Source organism: Electrona antarctica (genome assembly GCF_951216825.1).
Source record: "Electrona antarctica genome assembly, chromosome: 5".
NCBI classification, from domain to species: Eukaryota; Metazoa; Chordata; class Actinopteri; order Myctophiformes; family Myctophidae; genus Electrona; species Electrona antarctica.
Genome location: NC_136810.1, coordinates 48,675,447 through 48,699,954, shown reverse-complemented (window position 1 = coordinate 48,699,954; position 24,508 = coordinate 48,675,447). Strand labels below are relative to the sequence as shown.

Genomic DNA, 24,508 nt, shown 5'->3' with positions numbered 1-24,508 from the left:
TAATGTAGTCAGACAGCCAGGCCTGTTATAAACAGGCCTATATAACCAGTATACAGTATACTATTACAGATCACTAGATAGATCAATACAAAGAAAGATGTGCCTCTCTTTTCAACTTCCAGTGAATGCAGACGTGGACCGAGCAGACCGGAAACCTCGAAGACGTACGACTCGGTCCATGATTGGTGGGACTGACTGTACGCCTATGACTGTACGTCACACGACTTGTTCCGTGTGTGCTGCGCTCATAGTTGTGAATGTGAACATCATCTTCACTGAGCCCAACTGTCTTCGGCAACATGTCCGCGGAGAAGTTGCAGACATTTACATTGATGAAAAGTTTGTTAACTTAACATTAACATAGAGTAGACCACTGTTGGAAAGTCGTGAGCATGAGCAGGATGACTTGCAGAAGAACCGTGAACGTCTTCAAGCGTACCGAGAACTTGGTATCTAGTAGTAGTAGGTTCATTATATCGATTGTGTTCATTTGTTGGACAAACTTCCCGTTTAGTGAGAGTACAGATATCAGCCCAGAAAAATCTCTCGTCTGGGGTTCAGGTCTTGACCCCGGTGTAGTTTTACCTGTCCGCTTCTTCTTAATTCAGGCTGTCAACTCAAAAGGAGAAAACTTGACATTCTCTCCAGGTAATACATCCTTATTCATTCAAAAACAAACAATACATCTTTGGACGGTGCCTATAACCCAATTATTTTCAAGTACCCCGCCCTCCCCTTTTTTGTTCTTTAACTAAAATCTTCAAAATGTCTTTTCCCTTTAAAGTTGTAATAAGGCAAAACATTGCATTCTAAAACTAAAACAGTGCTTTATTTGTCTTTCGGTTATTGATTAGCATAGACAATAACCCCAGAAATGTCATACATTTTATCTGTGAGAAGTAGCCTACTATGTTCATACACCAAAAAAATATATATAAAAAATATGACCAGCCTGTCTCTGCATATTTGAAGGAATACATGTAACATCTGCACAAAACACCTTGTTTGTTTGTAGGTAAGGACACTTTTAAAGTGAGGATAAGCTCCCTGGCCCACAAGGAACACATCCGTATCCACAATCCTCCACCTCTGGACAGAGGAGACGGCTCCTTCCTCGCAAGGTATCGACTGTATGGCAGTACAACGGCAGGGCTGAAGATTGAAATACTTCATCAAGATGTTGCAGTTGCCAAATCACCCTATATCCTTCACGGTATATACTTTATCTTTCTTCATGCATGCGTTAAGCCAGGATAAATACAATCCAAAATATTACAGTATGTACAGTGCAGTATTGTACGGTTTCTGAGATTTGAGAAATTATTATATATATCATAATCTATTTTGTAAATGGATACTATTTTAAAGTGGGCCCCTGTGCCTCTCAACTCATCACTTGGTGTTAAAAAGAGTCATAGGGGACTGGGTAGTCTTAAGCCTAATTTATATTTTATTTATTTTATTATACAGTACGTACTGTATTTTATATCTTTACACTACTTTCCTTCTACTGTCCACTATAGTTAGTTAGAGTTTTTATTAAAGTGTCCTACATCATACGATGCCCAGCCCGCACAGGCTTACAAGACACTCACACAATTGTACATACATAATGATACATATACACAAATAGACAGTTACTCATGGATACATCGTTCTCCAACGTAACTGCCATGCCTTCTCTATGAATTTTCCAAAAACAAAAACATACTATAACAACTATACCTTGCTTCTGAAATGGCCAAATGTCCCCTTATGCCTGGATTGAACAAATACATTCTCTTTTCTTAACCATTAGGTCCAGTCTACCATGAATACTGTGACTGTCCTGAGCCTGATGCTAAGGACTGGGAGAACATCATGCAGTGTCCCGCTGAGGAGCCTCAGATTCTGGAGGACTTGAGCTCTTTTCCCGTAGTTGATCTGCAGCGACTCCGTCGCGAGCTTCCTCCCAGGTTTGCCAACAGAGGAGGTGTCATTCACTACGCCATCCTCGATAACCAAGTGTATCGACGCACACTGGGGAAATACACAGACTTCAAGATGTTCTCTGATGAGATGTTGCTCTCCTTAACAAGAAAGGTAAGGTGTGTGTGTGTGTGTGTGTGTGTGTGTGTGTGTGTGTGTGTGTGTGTGTGTGTGTGTGTGTGTGTGTGTGTGTGTGTGTGTGTGTGTGTGTGTGTGTGTGTGTGTGTGTGTGTGTGTGTGTGTGTGTGTGTGGTAGTGTGTGTGTGTGTGTGTGGTAGTGTGTGTGTGTGTGTGGTAGTGTGTGTGTGGTAGTGTGTGTGTGTGTGTGGTAGTGTGTGTGGTAGTGTGTGTGTGTGTGTGTGTGTGTGTGTGTGTGTGTGTGTGTGTGTGTGTGTGTGTGTGGTAGTGTGTGTGTGGTAGTGTGTGTGTGTGTGTATGTGTGTGTGTGGTAGTGTGTGTGTGGTAGTGTGTGTGTGTGTGTGGTAGTGTGTGCATTTTCCAAGGATTTGACTCTGCATGTGCCATCCATTAATTGCTGGGTGACATGCTGTATACATTTGAAAGTAAAGTGCATATCATTTCAGTACTAAATTAGGACTAAGTTAAACTAAGCAGCCTTAATAAGCCTTGGTATGGACAGTAGCCAGGTTCACAATTTGATTTGCAACAAACATATCCATGAAACATTTCAGGGTGACTTAAACCTTAAACTTAGTTTGACCAGATTCTCAAGGGCCCTAAATAGGTTTCTGCACTAAATAGGTTTGTCAATCTACAAGCTCACAAACATGTACATCTGCTATGTTTGCAGAAACAATATGAATAGGGTTCAAGTCTGAAATGTACAAGTGTTTCTCACCTGAATATTTAAAACATTTTTGTCACTATTAATTGGCTAGTGTCGTCACCGGCACCAGGCACTCTTACAGAGTCAGACTCAAATCTCCCTTTCTATAATAGCCACTTGTGAAGTGATCCATTACATCCTGTTCACGGGCGAGTTGATGTTATCTGATCTTAAAGGTGCGGTTGCCTGATGTGGAGTTTTATATCAATGTTGGAGACTGGCCGTTAGAGACGAGGAAAACCGATGCTTTTCCGATCCTCTCGTGGTGTGGCTCCACAGACACGCGGGATATCATCCTCCCAACCTATGACACCACTCACTCCACCCTGGAGGCTATGAGGGGTGTGACCAATGACCTGCTCTCTATCCAAGGAAACACGGGTAACTCACATAACACGTTAGTAATTCAGATGAATTGAATATGAAGGACCCTAATGGAAACAAGCCATAGTGCTTTCTTGGGGTATAAATCCTTTTAGCAGACCTTGTATTGAACTATACTTTGCTGTGCTTTTCTCTACAAACTGTTGATAAATTATTCAATCAATCAAATCTAACCCAATTTGTGATCTGTGGAGGTAAAGAATTGCGTTTTGCACCACGTGTAAAGTCATGACATTGTTTCATTTAAACGGACAAATAATTCCAATCTCTTCTCTCCAGACATCTGGCCAGGATTAATTGTTCAGGATAAACTTAATAGTAATACTTACAGTGTGACATTTGCATCTGCGTCTCCTAGGACCTCCATGGGCCAACAAAACGGAGCAGGCTTTCTTCAGAGGCAGAGACAGCCGGCAGGAGCGTCTTCACCTGGCCAATCTCTCCAAGGAAAACCCTGAGTTGTTGGACGCAGGCATAACGGGATGGTTCTTCTTCAGGGACAGAGAGAAGGATATAGGGAAAGCGTCACTCGTTGGATTCTTTGATTTCTTCAAGGTAAGAGAAGAATTATTGTTCCATTTGTCTGGCCCCCCCATTCCTCACCATGGCATGCTTTTGTGCTGTGGTGGGGAAAATGTACTCAAATGTTTCACTTAATTAAAAGTATCACTACTGCATTATAGAAATACTGTATATTACAAGTAAAGTCTGTGTTACAAGTAGAAGTCCGGAATTCAGAGATTAAAAGTAGAAAAGTATTGGTTTAAAAATGTACTTAAAGTACTAAAAGTAAAAGTACTCATTGTGCAGACTGTCGCATTTCAAGTTTTCAAATGTATAACAATATTTTGAAAAGAGTGTGAGCTTGTAGATTCTCAAATGACCGAAATGTATATAGAAAAGTATTGGAAATAAGAAAGTAAAGTACACATACCCCAACATTTTACTTAAGCAGTGTTGGAAATAGCCTGCATCCTACATCCTTAGACTCTAAATTGAGAAAGGATGCAATCAAGTCACCATCGGGGTCCTGGGATGCAATACTGTATTCAGTACTGTACTCTAACAAGACCATCCCTATTTACATCACTGCTTAAGTACAGTACTTTGTGTACCGGTATGTTAAAAACACTTTTTTTTGTGTGTCCATTTTTAAACAATTTCTTTAAATAAAAAAAAGAAATGGTAATGGGTTTCTCTCCTACTTTCTAGTACAAGTACCAAGTGAACGTGGATGGAACGGTGGCGGCGTATCGTTTTCCTTACTTGATGCTGGGAAACAGTCTGGTCCTGAAGCAGAGCTCCCCGTACTATGAGCACTTTTACACCCATCTGAAGGCAGGCGTCCACTATGTCGCTGTGGAGAGAAGCCTGTCTGACCTCATCGAACAAATCGAATGGGCCAAAGCGAACGACGCGGAAGCACAGAGAATGGCAGAAGCGGGCCAGGCTGCTGCCAGAGAACTGCTGCAGCCCAACAGGCTGTATTGTTACTACTACAAAGTGCTGCGGATGTACTCCGAGCGACAGTCGGATCGGCCGACGCGACACCCAGACATGGAGCTCGTGCTTGAGACTGATGACCACACTCATTGTGAATGTGAGCTTGATACTGGTAGATATGAACCCACTGGTAGAGATGAACCCACCTTGAAGAAGGAAGAACTATGATGGACTTTGTTTGTACGGTAAATGTGCGTTGGTCAGGTGGCTCAGGGGTAGAGTGCCTGGATGGTAACCGTAAGGTTGCTAGTTCGAACCCGGGCTCCCCCAGAGTTACTGTCAAAGTGTCCTTGAGCAAGACACTGAACCCCTAATTGCTCCTGATGTGCTAGTTGGTGCCTTGCATGGTTTCCGCTGCCATCGGTGTATGAATGTGTGTGTGTGAATGGGTGAATGTAATGCACAATCTCTGTAAAGCGCCTTGGATAAAGGCGCTATATAAATGCACCATTTACCATTTACAAGTATTACCAGTGTTGTCAAAACGGGAACCCATGGTCATTGCCCTTTCAATTATCCTGTCTGCTTCTAGATTTAATTTGATTTCATTTTCTTTAACCCATTTTGGGCGGGAACCCCTTTTGGTGTTTTAAACATTATGTTATAATTTAGCTATTGAAAAATAGCAGATCTACAAGCTCTTGTAGGTCTGCTATTTTTGAAAAATCGTTAAAATGTGCCTCAAATCTTTCAGAAAATTGTCATGATTTAGAAAACTTTTTTTTTAAAATTTCGACGTCAGGCCTGAATGGGTTAAATCGAAAAGTGATTAACGAGGATAATTTTATATATAATGTGCCGTTGGCTGTCACTGATATCACTGAGCTTCTATTCCTGTAAATGTAGCCCAAGAAAATAAGAAATCTCTTCTGCTCTGCTGTGTGAAAGTCATACTCTAGGATTTTCTGTTTGATTTGGCGACACCATGTGGCGACTGGTGGATTGTGTGTCCGACTGTCCTCGGCATATCTCAAGAACCGTTCATAGAATGTGTACTGTGTGCGGAGGACCCAAGAGAGTGTAAATTGTGAAGATAATCAGATTAGGGGTTCTCCAGAATGGCCCCGGCCTGCTTTGAGTAGGCACACGTATCTCACGAACCGCTCAGCGTCAAGTGTGAATTTGATGGATAAGCTCCAGAGCTGGCCCGCTCCGAACCGGCATGCCTTGCAAACTACGGCCATGCCCCTGGAATGAGCAATGTAGTCGAACCAAACACATGCACCCCTCTTTCCGGGGGCATGGGTTCGACGTACTAACAGACCAACAGGCATTTAGTCTGACACCCTACCAAAAACCCTAACCTCACAGGGAAGCCATGGGTTAGTTTTAACCTGCCATGGCTTAGTTTTAACCTGCTACACAACAGGTTAGTTAGTTGTAACGTGCCACAGGTTAGTTTTAACCTGCCATGCATGTCGGGAGCCACGGGGGTGTTTTAACCTGGCCACAGGTTAGTTGTAACCGGCCACACATGTAGCGAGCTACGGTGTTGTCGGACTAATGCCTGTCAGACTGTTAGTATGTCTAACCAACGTTCAAAAGTTCCATTCCAGTTGATATATGAATAATGACTCAACTGTTATTTAATTGTAATGCAGTATTATTTTGCTTTTATACCTTTTTAAAGTTGCCTTTGTTAAAGTTAAAGAATGTCTCTGTATGACCTTGTGAAGCACTGCTCTTCCTTCATTCATTTCACTTCATTATAGCTAGAACTATTTTGGTAGTGAATAATTTCACTTTAAACCAATAATATTTTTCTATTAAAAGGCCATAAGCCTTAAGGGAAACTTTGACAGGAAAAAAGTAAAACTCCTTAAACTGAGACTTAGAAAAATATTTCTTCTTTATTTTAACATGCTCAAAGTGCTCGTGCTCAAAGTGCAATTTAAAAAGCAAACGTTTCGGTCCTAGGACCTTCGTCAGTGGCAGTGCTATATGATTTTCACAGACACAGGACTTGCTCTTAAAGAGCTCCAAAACAATACAGCTCAGGTGCTGAGATTGCTAATTGATGACATCACCATTGTATGCAGTATTCTTGTTTCCTATATAACTGTGTGAATTTGTATATCTATTCTGTAATGTCCACGCCCCACCATCTGGTGATGTCATTAGCAATCTCAGCACCTGAGCTGTATTGTTTTGGAGCTCTTTAAGAGCAAGTCCTGTGTCTGTGAAAATCATATAGCACTGACGAAGGTCCTAGGACCGAAACGTTTGCTTTTTAAATTGCACTTTGAGCACGAGCACTTTGAGCATGTTAAAATAAAGAAGAAATATTTTTCTAAGTCTCAGTTTAAGGAGTTTTACTTCTATTTTCTATACGGTGAGCGAGTCTTTTCCTGTCAAAGTTTCCCTTATGTTTTTGAGACCACCGCTACCGTAGTCAAGTTTGGAAAGAAAAAGGACGACGATAGGCGCAACAGTTTTCTCAGTGCTTCTATTAAAAGGCCACTCATGTTTAGGTGAACTTGTTACTATTTAATATATATAGAAATTGTGAAAGTTGCATGCTTGCTTGATTTTGTATTTTCACTGTAGGATGAATGTCTCTCAATGTAGTAACTAACTGTATATAGTAACTCATTTGCCACTAATCCTCTTCAAAACGGCATGAACATTCTCAACTGCTGTACCAAGAACATAATCCTCCACACCAACTATTATCTAATATCCATAAATATATTTTATTCATTTTATGTCAGTCACAACCTGCAAATTGTAAAATAAATAGCCCACAAACTTGAAACTATGACGCTGTTCTGAATGTTATTAGGATTCTTAACGCACCCCTCACCAACCTTATGTCTAACCAATGACTAGTCTAAACTAAGTAGACCCTGTTTTCTTGCAGCATATGCAAGTTTCCTTTACATAAAATACCTCAAGTACCTCAGTGGTTTGTGTGTTATTATTACAATCTTAAAATGAACAATATGGCTATATAAGACATGAAAGATTATGGTTATATACATTTGAGTTTGAATGGGTATATAATACTGTCAGAAGAAGAATCTGAGGACATTTTACTTAGTGGGATGTGCACTAAAACCAAACTGAAACCATACATTTTCCATGTCACATGGAAATGAGTGACCAACAATATGTCTGCATAGTCAATCGTTATAAGTATTGGGCTGGAGGCTCAAATACTTGATTCAACCCTATATGATCCGGAGTTGATCGATGTTGGCATAGGGGCCAAAAGTTTGATCTCGTCTTGCTGTAACATTTCCTCAGATTCTTCTTTGCACAGAATAAAATGCCGATAATCGGACTCTCGCTCCAGTATCATGATCCTTTTTAAGCCATTTTGACCTGAGATCAGATTCTAAAAATGTCTTCTACAACCTGACAGTTTTCTGAAAAAGCTATGTTTCTATGTCAGTGGTTCTTCGATTTTTCAAAAATAGCAGACCTTCAAGCTCGTAGCGCACCACTCGGTGGCGCGCTATGAGCTTGTAGATCTGCTATTTTTCAATAGCTAAAGCATAACATAATGCTAACACAAAGGGGTTCCCGCCCAAAATGGGGTAATTTGTACAGGTAGGCCAAGGTACGGTATTTAACTATGTGCACTGTGATAAGCATCAAAGTAAACACTTCAACCAGTTGGCACATATTTACTTATTCAATAAAGGGATAGAGGGGGGAACAATGTGTGTTTGATCTAATTTGAGTAACACATTGATGTGTTCTGGACAATGAGGTCCAATCAGAGGCGGGTAGGGATGTGGGACTACTGTGCCAGTGCCTTTCATGTACAGTAGACCAGACCCATTGAACGTATGCCCTGAGTATACTGTAGGGGAATCTGGGGATCACCTAAGTCTGCGTACAGTCAATCACATACTCTATCACACTCCCTGAAAGAAAAAACATTTGGAAAGACTTGTGGGACGTTGTTCAAAAACGTATTTGAGCATATCTAATTATGAGGTCATTGGGTAGCTGCAAAAATGCAAAAAAAGTTTAAAAAAAAAAACAATACCTTCACCTTTTCACCACCATTATTTGTTGAGAGATTTCTATGGTGTACGTCAGAAAAGCAAAAATCAGACCCGTCTGGAGTGGTGCTGTACTGTACTGTACAAGCCCTCCTCCCTGGCCTGTGTGTCTGTGTAACAGTGACACTTGGTGGTGAACAAACGCTATTTCCGTGCTCGGACACAGACAGACTCAGGGTCACAGCCACACACATAGCTGTCTATAGGAGTGGTTGCACCACTCAAAAATAGAGAGTGGCTGAATTTCACTGCACGCACGCACGCACGCAAATGTCACACTGACGTCAATACGTCATCTGAATTTCTAATCACACTGACTGGAGATGGCTCACAAATGTCACAATCACTAGAGACTTGAAATTCAGCATTTCAAAATTCTCATTTCACACTTTAACTTTTTATTTGATGATACTGATAATGTTTATTAACTGTTAAATTCATAGTTTTTTTTTACTACTACTACTGACTACTGTTGCCTATTGTTTTGCAAATGACTACATTTTCCACCAACCGTCAATGGATATGCAGCTTTATAATGTCCCAAGCATTATGTGCAGTTACTTCTTGATCTATACTGCATATTAGATAAGCGTCTCCATGGAAGATGTTTTTTCAGTAGATAGAGAAGTACCATATGGTTATTTATTTAGCATTTCTTCTTAACAATTACACTACCGGCAATTAACCGTCCCACGTCTACTGGCTGAACTTAATGAGCAACGTGAGTGGCTCCCCTTCCTTCTTGGTAAGGAGAGACTGCAGCATGCCTGTGGGAGTGTGGAGGTACTTCGACCCTTTAAAGAAGTTCTCAATCAATCCCCGGTCAATTTTGGCACATTTCCCGATGGCGGCTTGGAAGTTGTTGCTGAGGACGCCGTAGATATTCGCCCCGTCGTTCTTCTTGCCAAAGAACAAGAAGAGAGCGTAGCAGTCGCTGCCGATGGACGAACAGAAATCCACCATCCTCTCACACATGGTTTTGTTGCTGGACACCAGCTGTGCCATGTACATTGTTTCCGAGCATGTCTCTGGGGGAAAGACGTCGGCGCCCTCTTTGCCGTCTGTGAGGTGGAGCACCTGGACGGCTATCTGGATCCGGGGGTTCTTGCTGTTCTTCTCCAGGACGGCCCACACCCAGTCCACCCCCAGCAGGATGCGTTGCTGAGGCGTCATGGTCGTACAGTTGAAGACCTCCGTCAGGTTGAGTTTGATGCTCTGAGAGATGTACGTCATGAGGAAGATCTACCGGGGATTACAAAACAATACAACTATTAATAACCCTGTGAACATCAGTTATCAGTTATACTTTGTGAGTGCAGTAAAGTGTAAGACGTTTAGAAAGGTCTTATACTCTGACTTATGAATATGATGTCTTAACCCATATATGCAGTCTTAACCCATTTTGGGGCGGGAATCCCTTTTGGTGTTAGCATTATGTTATGCTTTAGCTACTGAAAAATAGCAGACCTACAAGCTCATAGCGCGCCACTCGGTGGCGCGCTATGAGCTTGTAGGTCTGCTATTTTTGAAAAATCGAAGAACGACTGACACAGAAATATAGCTTTTTCAGAAAACTGTCAGGATGTAGAAGACATTTTTTAGAATCTGATCTCAGGTCAAAATTGGTTAATACCAAACAGCACAGTGTTTTCCTACCTGATCGAGCACCTCGGGGGCGGGGTGGAACTTGTCCTCTGGGTCCTTGAAGCCCAGGTACTCCTGGGTTCTGGAGGATGCCATGTAGACGCAGTCAGTGAAGAGAGGGACGAGTTCATTGGGTTTGGAAGGAGGAGGCCGCCACAACGTGGAGAAGATGCTCGGTTGGTCGGGAGCAAGTGGGACCGTGGCTGGGGCCGGGGCCGGGGCAGGAGAGGAGGAGGAGGTGGAGCTGTTGAAGAGCCGGTTGAAACTAGAAGTGCTGCGTATGGAAGCGTTTAAAGAGGAGAGGAACTTGGGGCGCTGGAAGGGCCTGGAGGGCTTGCTCTTGAACAGGCCCATGGTGTAGGGACAACAGGTCAGATGGTGGTCTCCCTAATACACTGTAAAAAAATGTAAAGACAAATATTTATGCATGGTTTCTAAACTGTCAAATTGCATGAACACAATAATAATGCAATATAATCTGAAAAAAAAATCACACTTTAAACAAACATTGTGCTCTATTGTGCTTGTTTTCTTTTACATCATCAAATTTCCAAAAAGCCAGACGTTGGAGAGGCTTTTTACGTTGACGTTAAAATCCCCCCAGAAGTGTTTTAAAGTGAAATACCCTTATGGTTTTGCATTTCCAAGAGCTGAATGAAAACGCCTGCCACTGTCATGATCATTGTTTTACTTAAATCGTGAATTTAAAACCAAATCACCGAGCACTTTCTGTTGTGGACCAATATTCTATACTAGTGGAGGCAAATGTTCCGACCATTTGATTCAGTGTTTAAAACAGGTTAACATGAACTATAAAGCCTTTGTGAAATCCTGAAATGAATTTGAGGTTCCTAACGTTACTCACCAGAGTGGGTCTCGCTGTAGAACTGTCTGCTCTCCTCTCCTGTAGTGATGTGAAGCTTAGTAGTTAGTCCACGAGGTAACAGCTCAACAGAAGCCTCAAATGTCTTTAAATCTACTGTGATCAGGAGGAGGACCTGGGGTCGAGTTCCTAATCACCAGACTGTCTTAGCATTGGTGTGGTGTAAGTAGCAAAAAGTTGAGTAAAAGTCAACAAAACAAAAGAAAAAAACTAATCTTACCAGTTAGTTGGGAGTAGCAGCATGGAAAAGCCTGAAGGGTGTAATGGGCAAACAAACCACAGAACTGTTTTTTGCCGTTTTTTATTTATTTATGGAGATTAAAGATCATATTTATCCCGTCTTTTCATATAATAGTAACAAAATAAAGTCAAGTAAAGTATTGTGTGTATATATATGTGCATAGTGGACAACATCAATCAACATTACTGCATTATTGCATAGAGAAACTAGAAAAAGTGCCCTTCTGGGCACAGGTCTCCACCAGGAGGATAGGAGTGTGTGTGATGTTTGGCAAAATGTTTAGGAGTAATATAAACATGTTTTTTTGTTTGTTTGTTTCTTGCAACAATTTTCTTCATTTTGTTGAGGAAATGCAGAGCCAGATCACTCATAGCATCTCTGAGGATAGAATTCTGGATGAGCAGGACATGTGCAGCATTTTGTACAAAACGGGCTACTCCTGAAAACTTTGGAAGGCAATCTTAGCTAATCAGTGTAGAATCTGAAAAATCCAACAGGCTCGTCTTGATCACATGACTACAGAGATCATGTGTACCGATTTGCGTGAGATTTGGATGAAATCTGTGCGACTAACATAAACAATGTGTTTTGCAGAAATCGGCCTCATGGTGGCGTTATAACCGATAGATGTGGAGGGATGCAGGGAAAATGTTTTTCCATGGCCTCTAGTGAGTGCGCATACATAAGTTGACGATGCAGTTATAGGTAAAACAGGAATTGGCCTGTTATAGCGCCACGTGAGGCTGATTTGGGAAATAAATAGTGGCATGTCGTCCTCGGCCTAGTGGAAATGTGCGTGTATAATTTCATAGAAATTGGACACTGTTTGTGATTTGTGGCATTTTGTTCGAAATGGACCAATCATGTGAGCTTTGGAAGCCAATCTTAGCCAATCAGGAAGGAAAATGGGAAATTGTGCAGATCTGTGTTGATCACATGACTATGGAGATAGTGTATACCGAATTGTGTGATGTATGGATAAAATGTGTACGAGTTATCTACAGAAATGTGTTTTGCCTAAATCGGCCTCATGGTGGCGCTATAACAGGCCGCTGAGGAATATTTGGGGCAGAGGTTCGTCGTTGGCATCCAGGGAGTGTGTGTGCACAGTTTGGCATGGATCGGGCCAACGGTGCCGGAGATTAGCTGATAACGGACGGACGGAAGGACGGACGGACGGACGGACACACACACACACACACACACACACACACGGACGGAGTGCAAAACATACTCTCTCCCCATGCCTTCGGCCTGGTGGAGACAATGACAAAGCATTCAACATATGCCTGGTGTTCATTGTTGTAGAAAAGACGATGTAATTTATTATTAACCCATTTTGACCTGGGATTCTATAAATGTCTTCTAAATCCTGACAGTTTTCTGAAAAAGCTATGTTTCTATGTCAGTCGTTCTTCGATTTTTCAAAAATAGCAGACCTACAAGCTCGTAGCGCGCCACTCGGTGGCGCGCTACGAGCTTGTAGATCTGCTATTTTTCAATAGCTAAATTATAACATAATGTTTAAAACACCAAAAGGGGTTCCCGCCCCCAAAATGGGTTAACATAATAATAACAACAGTCAGCATTACAGTATGTGCTTTGTCCTACTACACCAACGTAATCTCTAAGGTCATTTCTCACGATTGATTGATAGTACAGTATCTCTATAGTAATTATATACATTATATGAGGTATAATAAGTGACTGGAAGAGGCTTCACACTAGCAGTGTTAGATTGTAGCCTTGAGGTAACGGGTATATGAGGCAGGTTGCCATTAGTCTCTGGGGTTGATTGACAGACGTTACTGAGGCCAATACGGTCCCTTCGTCAGACCAGTGCCGTCTGACCCCGCCTCATCTCCTGCTGCGTCTCATCTCTGTCCAGGAGGTACTGGAAGCAAAGCATCATGGGAGATGTAGGCTTAGGGGTTAGAGAGAGCTTGCAGACACGTGGTGAAGTTGTCCTTTGGCCCGACTCACACGTGCACAACAGATTGATGTATGCTTGTTGTATGAGACTTATTGACTGATGCAAGCTCACAATGTATTTCCAATGGGAGTCACATGGTTTGACTTGTGTTGTATGAGGGGGAGGGGGGCAGTCGAAACACAGCCGAAAGCCGTACAACACAAATGTTGTGTCAAACCATGTGACATCCATTGGAAATGCATTGGGGCAAGATGTAAACAAACCCTTTCATACATCTAGCATGCATCAATGTTGTATGCTAGATGCGAAGGTGTGAGTCAGGCCTTTGCCGGTGGTGGAAAAAGTACTAAAGTACCAAAGGTACTCATTGTGCAGAATGTCCCATTTCAAGTTTTCAAATGTCTAGTAATCTTTTGAAAATAGCAGATCGGCTATTTTAAAATGGTTGAGGACTGTTACAAAGTAACTAAAGTTTTCAAATAAATGTAGTGGAGTAAAAGTAAAAGTATTAGAAATTGGAAATACTCAAGTACAAATACCTCAAAATTGTACTTAAGTAAATGTACTTGGTTACTTTCCACCACTGGCCTTTGCCAAAGAGCTGAGATCAGGTTTTGTTGGATATGGATTTAGGGCAACCTCACCGCAGAGCAATACATTACTATGACATTATTTATTAGCAGTTAGATCGAACAGCAGCTTCATTATTGGCTTTATTGTAGCTTTTGATCCCAAGGCAAGTAAAAAATAAATAAAAGCATCTTGTTTCATTGCAAGGAAACACCACACCAAGAATGAGGACCAGTAATTGCAGAGATGCAATATATTTTAACTAAAATATATCACAAATTAAATATACAGTTCTTCCACACTCTTATACAGCATGAGGTTTGTTCTCCAACAAGCAATCATTTTAGAACGGTATCTGTTGAGGAACACCTAGGTTTATCTAGCCACATTAGTTGAGAACCACTAGTTTTGGGTACGATAAAGAGGATTTACACGATTATTATTTAAAGGCTGTACCGTAGGCAATTCTCTCAATTAAGATGCCTACATAATTAAGGCTACATCTACATCTATAAAATGACTGCATTGTGAACTATTTACAATTTAGGTTGAGATCATGTACTGCTGTGATCTTGCTATATTCCAGGTGTATTATGCACTCACTGTGAGCTTGCTTGATCAGATAGTGTATTATGCACTCACTGTGAGCTTGTTGATGCCTTCAGACAGAGCTTCTATCTTTAAAATGGTACCCTCTGTTATCTCCATCTGTAACAAACACATTCAGTCATGAAGTCACTACATTTACTGGTGACAAGAATATGTACAAGTAAATGAAATTATGGCAGATAAAGTGCTCAAATTAAAGTTTATAAGATCGATGGCCAAATAATAAGTGGAATCTGCATTATACAAAACAATTGGGAAGGATTAGTACTGCACCTGAATGGTGAGATTGTTTTAAATAAGCATTGGTTGAATAAAGAAAACTAGTCAATGCTGTAAGCAGGGTGCTTGTTGCTAAACTGGATACATATTCTTACTTGCATATCATGAACCTATAATATGTTTCACTTCCGAGTTAATTTTGTCAAGCTACACCGTTGCACCACAAAGCATAAATTATCTTTTTTATTGCTCCCAGTGTTACCATAACGTTTAGTATCAGCAATCTCAGATTGCTGATACTCCCACAGTGTTACCATAACGTTTAGTATCAGCAATCTCAGATATGCCGCCATCTTGGTGCAGCTGGAGGGAGGACTGGCCAACTGCCACAATGATGTTGAGATGGATGAATGAATGAATGGATGAATGAATGAATGAATGAATGAATGAATGAATGTATATTTTGAACATTAAAAAACAAAATAAAACACAAAGATAATGCACAAAAATAATGCATTACCGGTAGATGACGATGAAGTAAGCATGGTTAGTGGTTGGTGAAGGTTATGGTAGCATGCCGATGGCCTTGTTGCTGGGGTTATCCGCAATTCTTTTAAGAGGGGAGGAAAAGAAAAAGGCAGACCAAAATACAACTAAGGGCCGATATTAAAGTGGACACGAAACAAACTTGAAACAAACCCTACAGCCAACTTATCCTGTAGCAAAATAAATCAGCACAATTAAGATGACAGCTGAATACAATACACACATCCTTTGATTTAATCATAGTTTTGATCACAGTGTTAACTTAGAGTTCACAAAGGAAGGAAAGAAACAACATTACACGCTTATGATTATTTCTTTTTTATTAAACCATTTGGATAAATCTGTTACATTTACATGACCACAAAGAAGCTTCTTTTCCTGAAGCAGTATTTTTACTATAAAAATACTATAACAGTCAAATATGAAAATAGTACAAAATTGCCAAACGTACTAAAACACAATTTCAGTATCTGCTTGGCTGATTAAACTGCATTAATATTAAATATAATTCCCTCTATAATATTGTGCAAATATTGCACACGTTCTTCTCATCAATCATCTGACAAAACAGTTTCCTCATTTAGGAAACTTAAAAAAGTTTTAACTGATTATCCTAACACAAACATACATACAAAACAGAACGTTTCCAGAGGTGCATAAATGTCGACACTGACTGTACTGCAGCTTAATCTACATACAGTAATGTAATACAGGAGGTGATGTCACAATGAACTGACATGTGTACAGTTTTGCAGTCCAGTTGTGCTCTGGTCTGTCATTTGGAGTTAGATCATGGCACAGCTGAAGGGCTAGAGGACATGACAGTGGGCGGGAGAGACATTTCACCAGAGGTGAAATAAATATCTTTCTCCCAACATTTTCAAGTACTTGAGGCAAGTTAGTCAACACCATTAATCACTTCATGGCAAAAGGAAGGGCTATTTCTCTGAAATAGCCAGGGTAGCTTATCAACAGACCTTTGATATAATATATCGTAGATTATAAGGAATGTAGGGGTGAGTTTGAGAGGGGCTGGGTGGGGGATTATGGGGGCTGCAAGCAAAAGGGAGTGCGCGATAGTATAAACTAAAGGTGATAGGGTGAGTGGAAGCGTGACGGCGCAGATTCCATGGTGTTGTCATTGTTTTGTTCATGGGCTGTCGTCAATGACTCGTCATGGCACTGTAGCCATGCAGGCGGGTCACATGTCGTCAAGGCCCACCTGGTCCCTGCTGTGGTCGGGCTCGCGGTCCAGGATGGGGCTCAGGCCCCTGAAGCCGGCGTAGGGCCGCGTCTGGGAGCCGTTCAGCACCGACTGACCCGGCGGGGACGAGGAAGAGGACGTCCCTCCATCCATGGGACAGATGTAGTCTGTGGGGTCGTCGGAACGCCTCCTCCTGAGGTGCGTTAGGTTAGAGAAGCCCAACTTCTTTGGCTGAAAATTAAACGGGAAAGACAATAAAAGGATTTTATTTTTTATTTGATCTATTTATTATATTTATTATATTAGATCCCCATTGGTTTTCTGTACAATTACAGCAGCTCGATGAATGATTAACCCATTTAGGCCTGATGTCGAAATAAAAAAAACGTTCTCTCTGAAAGAATATATACCTATTCAAAGATTTGTGCCGCATTTTTACGATTTTCCAAAAATAGCAGACCTACAAGTTTGCTTGTAGATCTGCTATCTTTCAATAGCTAAAGTATGACAGAATGCTTGAAACACCAAAAGGGGTTCCCGCTCAAAATGGGTTAATCCAATCGCTTCTACCAGCGCAAACAAAAACAAAAACAGGGATTCTATGAATTCCCTTCCTGTTCTTGCTACCACACAAAACAAAGTCGGATTAATTGTTAAAAGTTACACAGTATGACTTTAACAGTAACTAAACACTAAACAATACGAACGACACCAGCTTACAATAATATTATTTTGTGGCAAACATCTGTTCTTGTAAGTTGTAACGATACATACAGCTTCGTTACGAGGGCTGTCGCGATTACAAATGTTGCTTGACGATTAGCTGTCATTGCAATTAACGATTAAATTGTGTTTTTGGCATTGAGCATTGGAACATATGAATAAAAAGGTGATTTCTGTTTGGCTTTTAAGCTTCGTAAACAAAATCTGCAATGGGCAGTTACGACAAATAACTTGTTACTTAAGCCATTCTAGACGGGAACCCGTTTTGGTGTTTTAAACATTATGTTATAATTTAGCTATTGAAAAATAGCAGATCTACAAGCTCATAGCGCGCCACCGAGTGGCGCGCTACGAGCTTGTAGGTCTGCTATTTTTGAGGATTTAGAACAATTTAAATTTTGCGGTCAGGCCAGGTTTCACTTTATACTTAGTAGTGGAAACCACCAAACTACAAGCTCAAAACGCGCCACGTTGTGAGTGACGTATTTAGATCTGCCATTTCCACTATTTTGGAAAATCCAACATGGAAATGATTATGCACGATTGTGCAAAAATAATTGCGATTATCTCAAATAGTTGCCAATTATGTAATAATTGTGACAGGCCTAGTTACAAGAACATACAGTAGGCATAGTATACATGTTATCCAGTGGACAGGAAGTGCCCTTTGGTCATCGCTTGCACAGCACAGCATGCATGTGAGTCATGTTTCAACATGGATTAATTTTCCTCATGAACAGACATGACAGCATACAGAGAGGGACTTGTGTGGCTAAAGGCTGGAGTGTGGATGCTTGCTGAGTCTTATATACAGCTGCGAGGAGGAGCCGCGTCAGTCCGGTTCCCCCTGCATTTCAGGGGCTTATGGGCAGATATGCAGAGGGAGGCTCAGGGCTTAACTGAGCTGACACACCGCAAGGTTTCACCAAGGATTAAGGTGCATTCATTCAGAGAGGGCGGAAGTGAGAAAAGTGTCGAGTGTGCGCGCGTGTGTGTGTGTGTGTGCGTGCGTGCGTGCGTGTGTGTGTGAGAGAGAGACATGCATAGTCTTCATATGACACGTGGCATTGTATATCATGTTTAAAGAGTTAAGTCTTAAAAAGGGTATGACCCTGAAGAAGGCAGTTGTACTGCCGAAACGTTGGTTTTTACTCTGCATCCTAATAAATAATCGGCTCTTTGGCTATCAGTGTGTGCAGCCACTCTTTTGTCTTTTTAAGACTTAACTCTTTAGATGTTTCTGCCGTGAGCTGGCACCACTACTAAGACTGGTGTGCGTTTAGCATCCTCCTGCATTGTATATCATGTTGCCTTATGAATTTCCCTTTCTTCTGCCGAGTCTAACATGGCCATAAATAAATGCTGCATTTGTAATGTATCTGCCTTTTGGCTGCACATCCAGACCTTGGAGGAGGAATAAATACATTCTAACCTGAACATAGCCTGACAATGTTTTAAAGATATTTCGTAAATCATTTGCCTTTTATAGTGGCCGTTAATGTGCTTATCCTGCAGCAATCAGTTGTTGTTTATCTCGCGGCTTACCCTGAACTTTAGCTTGTTTTATTTATTTATCTAGCCCATTTTGGGCGGGAACCCCTTTTGGTGTTAGCATTATGTTACGCTTTAGCTATTGAAAAATAGCAGATCTACAAGCTCATAGCGCTATGAGCTTGTAGATCTGCTATTTTTGAAAAATCGAAGAACGGCTGACACAGAAACATAGCTTTTTCAGAAAACTGTCAGGATGTAGAAGACATTTTTTAGAATCTGATCTCGGGTCAAAACGGGCTAGCAGCTTACCCTGACTTTAGCGGTGATGTTGAGTGGAGTGTAACCGGCTGCCTCGGTGTATTCCCTTTTCTCCTGCTGGGCCTGGGGTCCCACTAGGCTGCCAAAGTTGGTGGCCAGGTGGCGTCTCAGCAGGGTCTTCTGCGGAGGAATGTTCAGCAGCATGGCCATCGTGTCCGAGTTGAACCGTGGCTCCAGAATCTACGGGGACAGACACAACGTCTCTGTGTAAACCAGGGACTTTTTACCAAGAGGTTGCTGTTCTTTTATCCTAATATAAATGCACCACGTCTGTACTGTACTGTACTGTACTGTACTGTACTGTACTGTACTGTACTGTACTGTACTGTACTGTACTGTACTGTACTGTACTGTACGTAATCCACATAACTAGAGAACCATTCAAATTTGACACACGTTCCACACCACCACAGGGAGTGCAGTTCACGGTGCCAGTGATGTTCTGACATCGGCATATACTACATATTACTACAACTTGCATCGTTCCAAGTAGGCCAGTGCCAATGGGTACCGCTCTAGTAAACACAATGGACAAAAGGAATTGACACTCACTTCTGCTGATTATAAGAAAATTACAATCACAGAGATGCATGGAGAACGAGGAGAAATTTAATTAAATGAAATGATTACTATATTTACCCAGGGTATCTGGGCTAAGCTCAAGAACTTGCTTCCAGCCAGGCCCTGCTCATAGAACACATTTCATCGTAGTGGTTCAATGCCTTGTTCAAGGGCACTTCAGCGGTGGTAATTTTAACGTGTCGGACCGCTGATTCGAACTGGCGACCTTCCGGTATCAAGACCACTCCGCAATCCGTTCGGCCACCGCTGCCACAAGAGATGTTGTACTGTTATGAGTACAATTGAGATACTTATTGTAGCGAGTAGCGACTACACAAACCAATTTAAAAGTAGTGATATATGAGGCTGAGCATCGGCAGGAACTGTGTGACGCGTTTCCAAAGAATGTCAGAAAACGTATTGTTGTTATGGTGATTTATTGAGACAAAATATCAAGGTCCAAAAATGACGTACTGAAATTATAAGTAAGACTGAAACTGAAGGCAAAAACGTAGGCTACACGGTCAGCAGAAAATATTGAGCCTAGAGTCGACACCGATTCTCTCACTGAATGCCCAGATGCCCGAGACACACACCTGACAATAAAACTAAGGATAATTAGCAGACACACTAGCAGGAGTTAATCCATCAAGGTAGGAAGGTGGACATCAAAACCAAGTGTGGGGAAAAACCAAACAAAGATAGAATCAACAAGCAAAATTTATATTTTGGGCTTTTACATTACTTTTACTTCACTTCTATTTCTCTCTTCCAGTGAACAAAGAGCAGGAGAGAGAAGGGGGATGACATGCAGTAGAGAGCCTCAGGTCGGATTCGAACCCGGGCCAGCTACAGAAAGAACTCTAGCCTTTTTATGTGGTCATATTCCTGCGCTCTTCTTCAAATAGTCAGTGAGTCACGGGGCACCCCTGCAGCCGTGTTCAGAGTTGGTGCTATCCTTTTAGACAGAGTTGTTGGAGTGTACTCTTAACCCTCCATGCACAGCAACAAGGGAGAGAGAGAGAGAGTTGTTGGCGTGTACAGTACTTACTATGAGCCCTCCATGCACACCACTGCCTCTCAGGTTAGGAGCATACTCCGCCAGGTCCACAGATCTTAACCACTCCATCACACGGTGATTTGACCACTGGACCACCTCACTGGGAGTGGTCTGGTTCTGTAACGCACGCACACGCACACGCACACGCACACATTACTATACTTCTAAGAAACGGATTCCCATTCCCTAATGCAACTTATTCTCAAGGCACACATGTATTCATATATCTGTGCAAAAACAGCCTCTTTTAACCAATCTGTAAACGTTTTTTTTAATAATTCACTACATTAATTCCCTAATGCAACTTATTCTCAAGGCACACATGTATTCATTTTTTTTACAATTTTTATCCCACGATTTTGCAACCCATGTTTTCACCCAGTGTCAATTATCTAATGTAATCCTACACTTCACACAGTGCTACACAGTGTGTTGCAGCTTGTAGAGTTGATATTTTCACTATTTTCGAAAATGTGTGGGAAACAAAGGAAGGTCCAAACTACATCCACTACATCTATTAACATCCACATTAACACATGCCTGACCTCAGTGCTGGGTCTGCGTTTGAGGCAGTTGGAGCTGAAATTGTTGACACGTAGAACATGAATGGCACACTTGATGCTGAGGTGGTGCAGCTGGCTGGTCACTTTAAGGAATAATAAGTCATTCTGAGAGAGAGAGAGAGAGAGAGAGAGAGAGAGAAAGAGAGAGAGAGACGTCACGTTACGTAACATACAACTCGGCAATGACTCATGCTTACATGCATGTAAGTGTCAACTAGTGCAGGGGTTCTCAACGTTTTTGGCCGGGGACCCCCGAAAATGCTTTGGCAACGTCTCGGGACCCCCGCCCCGCCCCCTCCCGCCCCCCAATATAAATTGACTGCTACAATAACCTTAAACCATTTTGGGCGGGAACCCCTTTTGGTGTTTTAAGCATTATGTTATAATTTAGCTATTGAAAAATAGCAGATCTACAAGCTCATAGCGCGCCACCGAGTGGCGCGCTATGAGCTTGTAGATCTGCTATTTTTGAAAATTCATGAAAATAAAATTTAAAAAAAAAATCTTTTTTTTTTTTTTTGGAAAATAATTTGGGGACCCCCTAAAATAATTTGGCGACCCCCCGAGGGGTCGCGACCCACGGGTTGAGAACCCCTGGAGTAGACTGTAAATGGCTGAAAGTTGTTCTTCTCATGCAAACACAATGCATCGCATCATCATGACGCGTTGTGAGGGATGGACGGGGTTAATGTTAACCCTGGGAAGATAAATGTGTGTCTGGCTTATAGGGATGGGACTATAATCGTTATTAAATAATAATAATATCACTGACGTTTTAACCCTGTACACTGGACCATGTTTTTACGTCTACACAACATCTCTTTGCCAATTTTTTGCATCCCCCAGAATAGAGATGCTGGGGTTCAAGTGGTTAACAAAAGTGGCACTTTAAGAGTTTTAAGCATATTTTGATTATCACAATAATATCATTAGTCGCAATTATTTTTGGGCCACAATAATCGCAACAAGATATGGTCCCATCCTTAATTGTTTATGTGTCTGTGTTGGAACACAAGCACATTAGAGACCAAAGAGCTGAACAGCCAAATGAAGCCACTTACCACAGTCAGGTACCTTACCAAATGAAGCCACAGTCAGGTACTGTACCAAAATGAAGCCACAGTCAGGTACTGTACCAAATGAAGCCACAGTCAGGTACTGTACCAAAATGAAGCCACAGTCAGGTACTGTACCAAAATGAAGCCACAGTCAGGTACTGTACCAAATGAAGCCACAGTCAGGTACTGTACCAAATGAAGCCACAGTCAGGTACTGTACCAACTGAAGCCACAGTCAGGTACTGTACCAACTGAAGCCACAGTTAGGTACTGTACCAACTGAAGCCACAGTTAGGTACTGTACCAACTGAAGCCACAGTTAGGTACTGTACCAACTGAAGCCACAGTTAGGTACTGTACCAACTGAAGCCACAGTCAGGTACTGTACCAACTGAAGCCACAGTCAGGTACTGTACCAACTGAAGCCATTTACTACAGTCAGGTACTGTACCAACTGAAGCCATTTACTACAGTCAGGTACTGTACCAAATGAACAAGGTGGACCCTCTTGTAAACAAGTGTAATGCTTAATTGGGTCGTCCACTCACAGTTAACAGTCTTTGTATTGAGTTTGTGCTTGAAATGTACTGTAATTCTGCAAACTGTTAATAAATATTTCAATAAATCAATCAATCAATCAATCAATCAATCAATCAAGCAAGCCACTTACCACAGTCAGGTACTGCATCATCAGTCCATCCACCCGGCCCTCGTTGAACTGGTCTTTATACTGAGGTAGTCCAATGTCATCCAGCCAGCCTTGGAACACATGAGATGTATGTCATTTTATAAGCTTTCATTTGCTTTATTTACTTCATACTTCATAGAGAAGTTCACCCCTCCATGTTCAATTCTGTATATTTTATTGACATTGTGTATGACAAGTACACAACAAAAAATGTCTTCTACATCCTGACAGTTTTCTGAAAAAGCTATGTTTCTATGTCAGTGGTTCTTCGATTTTTCAAAAATAGCAGACCTACAAGCTCGTAGCGCGCCACTCGGTGGCGCGCTATGAGCTTGTAGATCTGCTATTTTTCAATAGCTAAAGCATAACATAATCAATCAATCAATCAATCAATCAAACTTTATTTATAAAGCACATTTCCAACAGCCAAAGGCCGACCAAAGTGCTGAACAAGAAAAATAAATAATAATACAACATGACATTGAAGGCAAGAAAATAAAAAACAATAACATACGTTGACAAAGAGCAACAATAAAAAGTAGAAAAGGGAACTCAAGAGCAATTAAAGGCAAGGGAGAACAGCTGGCTTTTGAGTAGGGATTTAAAAACACAGATCGACTGGGCAGATCTGATGGTGAAAGGCGGTGCGTTCCAGAGCCTGGGGATGCATAACATTCCCGCCCAAAATGGGTTAATGACGGCTTATCACCTGCAGGCAGTAAATGCACCTGTCGGAGTCATTGTTGTTCTGTGGTGTTGATGTGATACAGCAGGCAGCTGTTATTTCATTTAACCCATTACATAAGACCTGAGGCTGATTCTAGAAAGGCCTTCTAAATCAGTAGTTCTCAAACTTTTTCATGCCAACAAGCAGCGGCGTCAACTTTGGGAGTGCCTGAGGGCTTGGGCGCCCACTGAAAAATTAATAAGCCAAATAGCACCCACTGAGATATCCCCTCCCCCTGGTCATTTTGTCACGTAATCAAGGGCTGAAGATCCCCTTCCCTGGTCATTTTGTCACGTAGGCACACACCTTTAGGTGGAGGGTGCTTGGGCCACTGGGGGGGTGGGCGAACAGGTATTCATTCAAATGCTAATAAGGTGGCTTTTGTTCTGCTGCCAGGTAGAGAGTATAAATGTTGCTTTGCAGTACAGTAGGCTTCATTTCCATTTGACTACTATGATGAAGCCACCTCCAGCCAAGAAGAGATTCGTCCAGTCCACGCTACAATTCGGCGCTGCCGCTGCCGCCAAGACCCCGCTCCCAGTGCCCGCCGCCGCGGCCACTCCGGCGCCCGCTGTCAAGGCCCCGGCGCCCACCGACAAGATCACGATGCCCGCCGCCGACAACGTAGCTGCCGAGGCGGACAGCACTGTCAGCGCCAAACATTTTTTTTATGTTTCTTTTTTTGTGGCTTTCGCCTTTATTTTATATATTTTATGGAGGGACAGACAGTAGGCTGACAGGAAATGGGGAGA

At 41.8% G+C, this 24,508-nt stretch overlaps 3 protein-coding genes across 6 annotated transcripts in view; 1 reads left to right on the top strand and 2 right to left on the bottom strand.

Annotated features, from left to right (window-relative positions):
• The first annotated feature begins 275 nt into the window (after window positions 1-275).
• poglut3 (protein O-glucosyltransferase 3) lies at window positions 276-7,460 on the top strand. Of its 3 annotated transcripts, none has more exons than XR_013790058.1 (7): window positions 276-648; window positions 1,016-1,213; window positions 1,799-2,082; window positions 2,992-3,196; window positions 3,558-3,754; window positions 4,412-6,096; window positions 6,156-7,460. XR_013790058.1 is itself a non-coding variant. In XM_079501467.1 (6 exons), exons 1-6 carry the CDS (start codon window positions 393-395, stop codon window positions 4,868-4,870), a joined length of 1,599 nt encoding a protein of 532 aa, XP_079357593.1. In that variant the 5' UTR covers window positions 276-392; the 3' UTR covers window positions 4,871-7,460. The 3 variants fall into 3 exon arrangements, 1 of the variants encoding a protein (XP_079357593.1); XR_013790059.1 differs by having other exon boundaries at window positions 4,412-6,475; window positions 7,159-7,460; XM_079501467.1 differs by having other exon boundaries at window positions 4,412-7,460.
• A 1,951-nt stretch (window positions 7,461-9,411) lies between these two features.
• On the bottom strand, window positions 9,412-11,126 carry rep15 (RAB15 effector protein; the record flags this gene model as incomplete). The annotated part of the gene is made up of 2 exons (XM_079502360.1): window positions 10,372-11,126; window positions 9,412-9,957 (listed from the first exon to the last, which is right to left on the bottom strand). The coding sequence occupies exons 1-2, from the start codon at window positions 10,711-10,713 to the stop codon at window positions 9,412-9,414; spliced, it is 888 nt and encodes a 295-aa protein (XP_079358486.1). The 5' UTR covers window positions 10,714-11,126.
• A 4,536-nt stretch (window positions 11,127-15,662) lies between these two features.
• Window positions 15,663-24,508, bottom strand: part of ppfibp2b (PPFIA binding protein 2b) — a 156,980-nt gene continuing 148,134 nt past the window's right edge. For both annotated transcript variants that reach the window (XM_079501459.1, XM_079501460.1), the window contains 5 exons: window positions 23,012-23,100; window positions 21,266-21,388; window positions 20,712-20,837; window positions 19,091-19,279; window positions 15,663-16,795 (listed from right to left, as the gene is read on the bottom strand). In XM_079501459.1, the coding sequence (XP_079357585.1) occupies window positions 16,562-16,795; window positions 19,091-19,279; window positions 20,712-20,837; window positions 21,266-21,388; window positions 23,012-23,100 (761 nt within the window). In that variant the 3' untranslated portion in view covers window positions 15,663-16,561. The remainder of the gene's footprint in view (window positions 16,796-19,090; window positions 19,280-20,711; window positions 20,838-21,265; window positions 21,389-23,011; window positions 23,101-24,508) is intronic.